The 12118-nt window shown below is 39.8% G+C and overlaps 1 protein-coding gene across 2 annotated transcripts in view; it reads left to right on the top strand.

Annotated features, from left to right (window-relative positions):
• The window catches only part of LOC132391419 (NADPH oxidase 4), a 151314-nt gene that overhangs the window by 100810 nt on the left and 38386 nt on the right, over nt 1-12118 (top strand). For both annotated transcript variants that reach the window (XM_059964597.1, XM_059964598.1), the window contains exons 12-13: nt 1651-1711; nt 4216-4297. In XM_059964597.1, coding sequence (XP_059820580.1) covers nt 1651-1711; nt 4216-4297 — 143 coding nt within the window. The remainder of the gene's footprint in view (nt 1-1650; nt 1712-4215; nt 4298-12118) is intronic.

Genomic DNA, 12118 nt, shown 5'->3' with positions numbered 1-12118 from the left:
CAGCTCACTGACTTATGGTGTTAAAAGTCTGTTGCATTGCTTTTTTTGAGCTCTGTGCCCAAAGAACTCGAGTCTCTGGGCCCAAAACCAGCAGCCAGCTCACTGCTTTCGATCTTCTGTGTACTCCCATGACACATTAGGCAGTGGTGGCACCAACCACAAATCCGCCTGCCTCCAGAGCCATTTAAGTCCAGCACCCTGAAGTCTTCCAGGTTGCATCCTTGGCCTATCAAAAAAATGGCTGGTCATAAGGCACTGAGAGCAGGTCCCTTTCCTGCAAAGAACTGAAGTCAGCATGTAACTCCAGGTCAGGGTCTTCAAAAGAACCTTGTAAAGGAAAAAAAGAGATATTAAAGATAGAAATAGAGCTGTTTCTGAAGATGCAAGCAAAGGAGTCGCCGTTAGGCGCCATCATCCTAAGCTCCACCCTCCATGCTCAAGTGATCATTTCAAAGTGCTTTATGTGATCTTCTAGAGATGTGTGTGGTGAACAGTGGAGAACAATGGAAACAGTGACACTGCTGCTGATTTTGCTGAACTCTCTTAGAAGGATAGAGTCGGGCATGTGTGCACAGTTTTGTAATAATCTGGAAAAGACACCTTAAACTGTGAAAGCTGGATTGCAAGTGGTTGACAGGGTATGAAGCTGAAACAGAAGTTTATGATAATTATTTCACTACTGCAATGCTCTACCTGCAATAAGAGGACAGATGTTTGCTAGATTCTGATGGGTAAAGTGTCAAACAACATTCACACTATCACTGGCTGTTGCAAGCAGGAAAAGCAGAAGGTACAATGTGATGTCAGATATTGTGGCTGCAGTTTTGATTTAAATGAGCTTGTGATAAAACCATATTTTTTTTTGTTTCCTACTTTGAAACAACAGCGTTTTACACAACTCAAGATGATGCTATACCATGAAGTTACAGCACCCTCAGTGGAGAAAATCTTCAGATGGAATGGAATTGTTATTGGGGAAATAGTTATTTTACATTTTTATTGGTAGTATTGCATTTTGACTGTATGTTCTCTTTGCATTATTTCATCCCAATTCAAAGTAAACAGATATGATAACCAAGGGACTACTCAGGACATGTGGGAACTTTAGCCGTTAGTCTCTTATCATCAGACTCCTATGAATTTGGAGGTTTCTAACAATGAAACGTGCTTTTATTAGGTGTTGAATTGTGATGGCTGAAAATCAAATTGGATATGTGAGCAATGACATGTTAATGTGCATTTATTAGAGAATCATTTCATTTCCCAAGGTTTAGTCTCAACATGTGTTTTCCTTTTGTAGCCAATGCTGAGTTCCCCTTTTATACTTTCTCACCTCCTTTCCTGAAGTTGGAATTTGCTGACTACCCTGTGGGTGTATTCATGTGTCTTAATTCTGATGTAAGGAAGAAAACTGATATCGGGAATATTTGACCTTTCCCTGAGCTGCCGTCCACATGTATTGTTTTGTGACCAACTGTGGAGCTGGTGCAGGATTTCGTCAAAGCCTGATCTGTTGAGCAGCTATTGGAGAAATCTTGCAAACACCTGAAACTTCCCATTGATGGTTTTTCCAAATTAATTTAGTGTTTATCTTGTATAGTGAAATAATACAGAACATGTCACAACATTGAGCTATGATTTATTTCCTAGAGCCCTGCAGAAAACAGAAGAACATTTGGCATTCACCTCCGTGTTCTTGGAGATTGGACAAGTAAGTCCAAAATTTACAATTAAATTCACTAATATTAATGTTTATTTAGTCTTGTCACTAGCCAAACTACACAACTTTGGTTCATTCCTTCATTTTTTTTCTGGAATTCTGAGCAGTAAAATTAATGCTAAATCATTTCTGTTTCTCTTAAGAGGAAGTTGGAGTGAGTAAGGTTGGAGAACTTCAGGTTGAAGACAGAATGCTGCAACATGCCCAGTCAGAAGATGAAGTGTTGTTCCTCAAACTTGTGTTGGAGCTAGTTGCACCATCATATCTAGCCCTAACACAGTCTGAGTTAAAATAGCTCTTTCTTTTGATTGTATTAAAACTGGCCCTTTCTGTAATCATTCACTTACGATCTTTGGATTTTTGGTTTAGTGCTTTTTCCATTAATATAATCTGGCCTGCTGGGCTAGACAAAAGATAATACTCCGTTAATTAATTGGGTCTCACCCAATCAGAAATGCACCACTTTTCTTATCACCCCCCTCCCACTTTTCTCTTGCTAAAAATTAAATTGCTTTCACTCATTCCCAGTTCTGATGAATATTCTTGGACTAGAGAAGTTATTGGGATTTCTTTCCATACATGTTTCCATTGCCTTGCTAAGTGCTTTAGATTTGCAACATCAGTGTTATTTTGACTTTAATTTACTATGGACAGAAAATATCAAATAACTAATTTTCCAAAAGTATCTGTTAATAGACGAGCAATTGTATGTTGACTGTTTTTTGTCAGCTGAACATTGTGGGCATGCTTTGTTAGTGCCAGAATGTGTTATGACAATTGCGGGCTGCCCCAGCACATCCTGATTGTTAATACAAACAATGCATTTCACTGTATATTTTAATGTACACGTGATTAATAAGCAAATCTAACCTAATAGTTTCTTAAACTAAAAAATTCAATTTGCAAAAGGATATGCGAAAGGCAAGATGAAATGGTGCTAAGCAGTGGGTTGCAAGGATTGTGTCTATATGCTTAATTCTACATCATTTAATTCAAAATTTAAGGTATGTAAAAAATAAGTTCCTGCAGTTAAATATTTTTCAATATTTTCAATATTCCTGTGTGATTGAAGCTTTTGACACTTGAAATTATCCACTTAAATACTTATTGCTACTCAGTTTACCGTACACCCCACCCATTCCAACTACTTTGTATAATGGATTCTGGATGAATTGGACACATCGGGCTCGTGCATTTTGGTCCAATTAGGTGGCTGCCCCAATTAGTTGAACTTTCATGGAAATAGTTAAAAAGCTATAAAAAAGACTGTTCAAGTGTGTAACGAATTATTTATTTAAAGGAAATCTAGAACAAATTAGAATACTACAAATACTGCTACAATACTATAAACTCAGTATTAGTTCCGAATGATTATCGACAGAAGAATTTATCCAGTGTACACTGCTGCATTCTTTTGACTGACTGTAAATAACAAAATCAGTGCAGACTTCTAGTGCTGATAATGGACTGCCTTCATTTAATGCTTTCTATGATTACATCATCTAAATCTTCATTTGGATTGTAACATTCAAGATGATTGTCAAAACCTTCAAATTCATCATAATTTCTAACTTGTTGAAGTAGTGCAATCATTTTATTTTTACTCCAGTGTGGTTCTGGCATTTCCAAGCCTGAGTGCTTGAAACCACAGTGAGCAAAACAGTTCAGGAATTGTCTTATTAACTTTCCATACACCAACGATCAGTGCCAAAAATCATTGCATTTTGAACACAAGTACACACATATGGTACTATTTTAAAAGCTGTTTGTGCAAAGCATGGTGCATTGTCTAATGGCCACACAAGTGCATTTGACTGATGCCAGTTGGAAAATCTCCTGACCAAAAAAAAGAAGCATAGTGTTCCAAACATACAAGCGGAATCCCAGCTATTTTCTTGATTAGTTTTTGTTCTTAAAGAGTTATCCCAAATAAACAGCTGTCTTGATTGGACTGAAGGTCCAGTTAACAAGAATCCACTGTATTTATGTCAGTGGATAATGGAATGGTGGGCTAGTAACCACTGAACTGGAAAACTCAACAGGTGATCTTAACCTGGATGGATAGTTGCTGCAAACATATTAACAAGGTGCAGCTGATTTCCTTTGCCTTTCTGTACACTCCATCAAACCTAGTTTTATATAAAAGTTATTTTTGTACTTGTTTTTTGAGTAGTAAGTAAGTAAGTATCTGTTCTAGGGATGACAATGATATCAACTGTGCCATATTTGAATTCACACAGTATTTTATTCAAGAGAACCCAGATATTCCATTAATGCCATGTTTTTCTGCAACTGGCTAATGACTGAAAAACAAAATAGTGCCAGAAACCCAAGAAGGAAAATGGAATGTTGTTGATAGACTTTACATACATGGAAGAATGAAGGGAAATTATTGATTGCTGTGCATTATATTGCAATAAAATAGTTCAGTTCTCAGGGACAATAACACAGATGTAATGAAATGTTATGGATTTTTACAAACCTATTTTTTACAGGAAGATTTAGAGAGCTGCTGCTGTCTGAAACAAATATGGATGCAGAGATCCTACCCATTCTGCAACAGAGGAATTACCCAAAGTAAGTCTGTGGAAATGTTTGCCAATCAACTTTCCTGCTTTCAGCTTCACCCCACCCCCTCCGGTCTTCTCCTATCATTTCGCATTTTCCCTTCCCCCTCCTACTTTCAAATCTCTTACTATCTTTCTTTTCAGTTAGTCCTGACGAAGGGTCTCGGCACAAAATGTCGACAGTGCTTCTCCCTATAGATGTTGCCTGACCTGCTGTGTTCCACCAGCATCTTGTTTGTGTTGCTTGAATTTCCAGCATCTGCAGATTTCCTCGTGTTTGCTGTGCAAATGTTACTTACTTCTATCACTAAAGCTAATCTTGTTTTAATGATTTTAATATTATGCATGCTTATTAAATAACAGATAAATCTAACCCTTCCCTTATTTCATTTCATCCATGTGCCTATCTAAAAGTCTCTTAATTGTTTCTAATATATCTACCTCTACCACCACCTCTGGCAGTGCATTCCATGCACTATCAGACTGCAAATGAACCCACCTCTGACATCCCCCTATATTTTTCTCCAATCACCTTAAAATGATGCCCTCTTTTATTAGTTATTACCACTTTTGAAAAAAGGCATTTGCTATCCACTCTTTCGTTTTACCATCTTATACCTCTTATATTCTTATACATTCCTATCAAATCACCTTTTATTCTCCCTCACTCCAAAGGAAAAGAAAAACCCAAGTTTGCTGAACCTTTCTGCATGCTGTCTAATCCAGGCAGCATCCTGGTAAATATCCTCTTCACCTTCTCTGAAGCTCTCTCAAACTTTCACACTTTCCTGGATTGAACTCCAGTTGCCACTTCTGAACCCAGCTCTGTATCCTGTCAATATCCAATTGTAACTTATGACAACCCTCTACACCATCCACAACACCATCAATCTTTGTATCATCTGCAAACCTACCAACCCACCCTTCCACTTCCTCATTTATAAAAGTCACAAAGAGCAGGGGCACCAGAACAAATCCCTGTGAAACACCACTGGTTTCTGATCTCCAGACAGAATACTCTCCATCTACTACCAGCCTCTGTCTTCTGTGGGCAAGCTAAATCTAAATCCATGCAGTTAAGTTTCCCTGGATTGCATGCCTTTTGACTTTTTGAATTATCCTGCCATGAGGAACCTTGTTGAATGCCTTATTAAAATCCAAATACTCTCTATCCACAAATCTGCCTTCTTCAAATGTTTTGTTACTTCCTCAAATAAGTCAACCAGGCTCCTGTGGCGTGACCTCTTCCTCACAAACTCATGATGACTATTCCTAGATACTTTAGGAGCTGCTACTATTTCCCACTAAAGCTAGCCTATTGTAATTGATTATATTCTGGATCTTTTCATGTAATGTTAGTTGGAGTTTCAGTCAAGTTAAAGAATTATTGTAAAAACAAACTAATTGCATTTCTGTAGTCAGTCAGAATCAGAATCAGGTTTAATATCACTGGCATATTTTGTGGAATTTGTTGACTTTGTGGCAGCAGTAAAATGCAATACATGATAAATATGGGAAAATAGCAGAATTACAGTAAGTACATACATACTAAATAGTTAAATTAATTAAGTAGTGCAAAATAGAAATACAAAGTAGTGAGGTAGTGTTCATGGGTTTAATGTCCATTCAGAAACTGGATGACAGAGGGGAAGAATCTATTCAGGAATCATTGAGTGTGTTCCTTCAAGATCCTTACCTTCTTCCCGATGGTACCAAGGCATGACCTGGGTGATGGGTCCTCCACAAAGAGCATGATGATGACGACAAATAATTTGTATATTCTGAAAAATATTCAGTTTCTTTGGTGGCCTGTACTTCACCCCGCTCAGCATTTTAACTAAATCAGATTGTTTTACATAATAAATAGCCTGTTTGATATTGCTTTTTATTATTAACATTAACTGGGTTGAGCAGGGCATGGAAAACATAATAAGTACTTGAACAGAGTTTGATTTCTTGTTGGCCATAGATCAAGTCTGGATAATGTTTTAATTTAATATCTGTGTGAAAGAAAATGTACTACTTTTATTCTTTCACCTGAAGAATAGGCAGGTAGAGTTTAACATTCGCCTGAAAGAACATAATGTTGGCAATGCCATTTACGGATGCAGGTATGTTGGCTTTCCAAAACCATTTTTTATATGTATAAGTAATTAATAAATTCTTAAGTATGAGTGGTCTGGCCAAAATATTTCTTATTGATTATTTTTGCCAGATTCCAGCTTCTGTAGTCTCTTGTGTGTCTCTCTTTTATTATCTTTGCTTTAATTCCAGTAAGGTTTTTTCATGCTTTATTTAAGCTTCCAGATGCTATAAATTTGCCTACAATATCGTAGCTGCACAGTGAAATGCTCTCCTATGATCAATATGTAGCATGTGCTGAGTAAACAGAAGTCAGCCATTGCAGAACTGTAAATGTTTCTATTGCTGGCCTTTCTCTGAAGTGCTAAAACCAAGGGCCTCCTTCCAGATTATTTTCTAATACAGTAGTCCTTGCTGGAAGTACTGATAAGTGCTGGATGAATTGGACTTGATTATGGTACTATAGGTTGTTCAATAGCTTAATGATATTTTAACTAAAAGAGGCAGAGACTCTTAACAACTTTTAATAAGTATATAGGCAAGCACTGGAATTGCTAATGTATAGAAAGTTGTGGACTATTGCTGGCCCAGTTGGAGAGGGTGTCTCTGTGCTGTATAATTCTAATTTCAGAAATTCAGAAATGCTTTCAAATAACTTCAGCAAAGCTTTGCATGTTTTAAAATGTATAAATGACTTCTTAAAGTAACAAATCTGAGTGTTACATACCCCAGAATATTTTGGCAATTCAACAAGTTAGTCAGCATAAATAAAAGGAAAGCACAAGATAGAATTATAGCCTTGACTTTTCTTGAGATATGGGGAAGCAATGGACCCAAAATCTTTATTTTTTTTTTCAGTTGCTGGCTGACCTCTGTCCTTCAAATTTAAATTTATCCTAACATCCATAGAAGAACCATAGATAGGCACAGTACAGGCCCTTCAGCCCTCCATGTTGTGCCGACCCATATAATCCTTTAAAAAAAGTACTAAACCCACACTACCCCATAACCCTCCATTTTTCTGTCATCCATGTGCCTGTCCAAGAGACTCTTAAATACCCCTAATGTTTTAGCCTCCACCATCATCCCTGGCAAGTCATTCCAGGCACTCAAAACCCTATGTGTTTAAAAAAAAACAACTTACCCCGATGTCTCCCCTATACTTTCCTCCCTTAATTTTGTACATATGCCCTCTGGTGTTTGCTATTGGTGTCCTGGGAAACAGGTACTGACTATCCACCCTATCTATGCCACTCATAACCTTGTAGACCTCTATCAAGTCCCCTCTCATTCTTCTACACTCCAAAGAGAGAAGTCCCAGCTCTGCTAACCTTGCTTCATATGACTTGTTCTCCAATCCAGGCAACATCCTGGTAAATCTCCTCTGCACCCTCTCCATAGTTTCCACTTCCTTCCTATAATGACGTGACCAGAATTGAACAGAATACTCTTAAGTGCCGTCTCACCAGAGACCTATGGGCTCATTTCAGATGAGAGAAAATATTGCAGATATTCCAAATCTGAAACAAAAAATGATTGAAGGTCAAAAAAGGGGTAACATTTAACAATGTGAACAAAATTTAGAGAATCAGGCAGTGGTTCTTATGGGATAGATGAACCAATGAAAAAGATTAAGGATAAGACCGTTGCTTGAAATGATGAGCACATCCCAGGAGTATTTGTTTTAGTTGTTGCTTCTTACAATTACCAATCTATTTATTAATGCAACAAATAATGAGTCATGTCAGAAAGCTTTATTTTCATGTGCTGCATTTCTCTCCCTTCTTTCTACTTGTAGTAACTTGATGCTTGAGATGAGCTGACAGCTACCCAATATGCACTGCGTGGCATGTGATCAAGGTTCCAATGATCCCAAGTGGATCCAGACCTCGGATTCCACCAGCAAATCTGGTTCCTACAACCCTTGACACCTTCAGACTGCAGATTGTGTGGCTTCTAGTTCTGGCTCCAGCCTGGCCCCTGGCTGCCAGCACCTCCAGACTGAAACTTCTCTCTGCCACTGGGCCTCGCAGGCTCCCCTTCCTCCACAACACTCTCCAACTCTGGGTCTTTCAGGCACTTAGGTCCCAGATCCTCCATATTCTATCCATCCCACCTTCTCTGAACACCTCAACACTCCCCTCTTCTCTGACACCACCAACTCTCCTTCCCCCTCTGATCCCAGCTCTAATTCTTGCCATGTTTTGACCATGCCTTCTGACCTATGCGTGCCTTTTTGTTTGCTACGTAGAACAGTCCAGGTACCAAGCCTTCCTCCGTAATCACCCCAACTCTTCTTCTACTACATTGATAATTACATTGTTGCTGCTTCATGTACCCATGCTCAGCTCATCAATTTAATCAACTTTGCCTCCAACTTCCACCCTGCCATTAAAATCACTTGGTCCATTTCTGATAGCCCACTCTGCTTTCTTGATCTCTCGTTCTCCATCTATGGAAGCAAAATGTTGGCCAACATCTTTTATAAGCCTACCAATTTCCACAGTTATCTTGACTATACTATACCTCTTCCCACTCTGTCTCCTGTAAAAATGCTATCCCATTTTCTTAGTTCCTTCATCTCCACCACATCTGTTCCAGGATCTTTTTCCTTTCCAGGAATCTGAGATGTCCTCTTTCTTATAAGAATGGGGATTCTCTCCCTCCAATATTGACATTGCCCTCACCTGTATCTCCTCCATTTCCTGAACATCTGCCCTCATCTTGTCTTCCCACTGATAGAGTTCCTCTTATCTTTACCTTCCATCCCATGAGCCTCTGCATTCACACATCATTCTCTGCAACTTCCGCCATCTCCAAAGGGATCCTAGCACAAAAGTATATCCTTACCTCCACCCCAACTCCCAGCTTTCTGTAGAGATCATTCCCTCCATGTTTGTCTTGTCCCTTCATTCATCTCTTCCGGCACTTTATCCCTGCAAGCAGTCAAAATGCTACACCTGGAATTTTGCTAGGGACATCTGAATGTGGCTGTCTCTATGTTGTTGGTCCATCGTAAGTTGGGGTACCACTTTGTTGAGCACCTTCACTCCATCGGTCAGAAGTGGAACTTCCCAGTTGCCAAATATTTTAATTCCAATTCCCATTCTTGTTCCAACATGGTGGTCCACGGCCTCGTCTTGTTCCACAATGAGGCCACCCTCAGGGTGGAGGAGCAACACCTTATATTCCTTCTGAGTAGCCTCCAACCTGATGACATGAATATCGATTTCTCCTTCCTATATAAAAAAAAAATTTCCCTTTCTCTCCCCGCTTTTTCTATTCCGCACTCTGGCCCCTTACGTTTTCTCAACTGCGTATCACCTCCCCCTGGGTGCCCTCTGCCTTCCATTTCTCCCATGATCCACTCTCCTCTCCTATCAAGTTCCTTCCTCTTCAGCCCTTTACCTTTCCCACATATCTGGCTTCACCTATTACCTTCTAGCTATCCTCCTTTCCTCCCCCACCTTTTTATTCTGGTTTCTTCGCTGTCCTTTCTAGTCCCGACGAAGGGTCTTCGCTAGAGACATCGACTGTTTATTCTAGATGCTGCTGGACCTGCTGAGTTCCTCCAACATTTCACTCAATAGTTCACAGTTCAAATCCAAGAAGACAAGGGAAAATATGTATATGTGGTGTTTTCCTGTCAGCAGTTTGCTGTCCATCTAAACTTCTTGCCCTGGAACTTTGCCTCCTGAGCAATTTACGCCTCATTTTGTGCTCACTGGACACTACATAGGGCTGAGTGCATTTTGAAAAGTGATGTGTCACTGAGAAATTATGAAATTGTATATTATTAAATCACATTTGTAACAATTATTTCACTGACTGAAAAGTGAGTTTTAAAATTGTCGCTATTGCACAGCTAGAGAGATACAAAGTTGATGATTGTGGTGGTGATTTTGGGACATCCTAGCAACAGCACTCTCCTCCAATTGATTTTCTTCGGTGGTTCTTGGGATTGAAAATGACTTGTTTGCACTCTGGTTCTGTGTCTGCCAGGTGACTAACATCACCAATTTGAGATGTGCAGACAACTACAGATACATACACAAAATGCTGGAGGAACTCAGCCAGACAGACAGCATTAATGGAGTCAATAAGCTGTTGATGTTTCCATATGAAAGGTCTTGGCTCAAAGTATCTATTGTTTGTTCCCCTCCATTGATGCTACTTGACTTGCTGAGTTCCTCCAGCATTTTGCTCAAGATTTCCAGCATCTACAGAATCTTTTGTGATAGGAAGGATAGGTAGGTAATTTGTGAAATAGTACAAATTCTGTTCAGCTCCTTCTCTACTTTGAATAGTTGTGGTTCATAAATTCCCAAAGGTCAGTGGGGACATTGAAATTTTCAAAAAGACTTTGATAACATCCTTCATCTTCTGTAGAGTTGTATTTTGGGAGGCTGATGTGAGGGATGTCAGTGAAGTGACCTTAGCAAAGGGGTTAATCACATGTATTAAGGGCTCAATGGTGTCAATGTAGGCCTGTGAGAGGATGCTAACTTTGGTTCAATTTTCCTTCCAGTGGATTTGGAGGATTTTATAGAGGCAGCATTGGTGTGTGTTCTCCACTACATTGACGACTGTATTGGTGCTGTTTCCTGCACCCATAATGAGCTTGTGAATTTCATCAACTTTGCCTCCATCTTCCACCCTGCCCTTAAAGTTACTTGGTCCATCTCTGACACTCTCTCCCCTTTCTCGATCTCTCGGTCTCCATCTCTGGAGACAGACTATCTAGTGATACATTTTACGAACCTACTGACGCTGCTATACTTACTATACTTCTTCTCATCCTGTCATTTGTAAAATTTCTGTTCCATTCTCTCAGTTCTTCCATCTCTGGTGCATCTGTTCTTAGGGTGAGGCTCCCATTCCAGAACATCTAAGATGTCCTCTGTTATAACAGGGATAGATTTCCCCTTGTCCTTACCTACCATCACACGAGCCTCAATACCCACTACATCATTCTCCAAATCTTCTGCTATTTTCAACAGGATCTTGCCACTGAGCACATTGTTTGCTCCCACCCATCCTCTGTTCCCCTACTCTCTACGTGACTCCCTTGTCCATCTTTTCCCTCCCGACTGATCGCTCTCATAGCATTTGCCCTGCAAACATGACAAGTGCTATACCTGCCCCTGCACCTCCTCCCTCACCAGCAATCAGGGCCCCAAACAGTTCTTCCAGATGAGGCCACACTTCACCTGCAACCAATTTCAATTTGATATTCCTTTCCCATTCTGACATATTGGTCCATTGCCTCCAGCTGCTGCCACAATGAGACTAAACTCAGTTTGGAGATGCAACACTTCTTAAATGGTCTGGGTAGCCTCCAACCTGATGGCATTGACATTGATTTCTCCAACTACCAGTAATTTCTTTTTCTCCATTCCCATTCTAGTTCCCCTCTCACCCCTTCTCCTCAGGTGCTCATCACCTCCCTTGGATTTCCCTCTTCCTTCCTTTTCTTCCATAGTTCACTATCCTCTCTTTTATTAGATTCTTTCGTCTTCAGCCCTTTACCTCCCATCAAGGACCTCCCATCTTCTAATCTCATCCTCACTCCCCCACCCACCTAACCCCATACCTGACATCACATGATGGCGGCATGCTGGCTCCGTTTAATGGTGAAATTTCTTGTGCTGTTTGTCTTTTCTATGACTGAAAACACTGCTATTCAGAAAGAACACAAAATCTGCAAGTCTACATCACTAGCAAGTGGAACAACAAAGGGGCTGCGCAG

Source organism: Hypanus sabinus, chromosome 3, assembly GCF_030144855.1.
Source record: "Hypanus sabinus isolate sHypSab1 chromosome 3, sHypSab1.hap1, whole genome shotgun sequence".
In the NCBI taxonomy this organism is placed as follows: Eukaryota; Metazoa; Chordata; class Chondrichthyes; order Myliobatiformes; family Dasyatidae; genus Hypanus; species Hypanus sabinus.
Note: the sequence above shows the minus strand (reverse complement) of the source record. Positions and strands in the feature narration are given on the sequence as shown.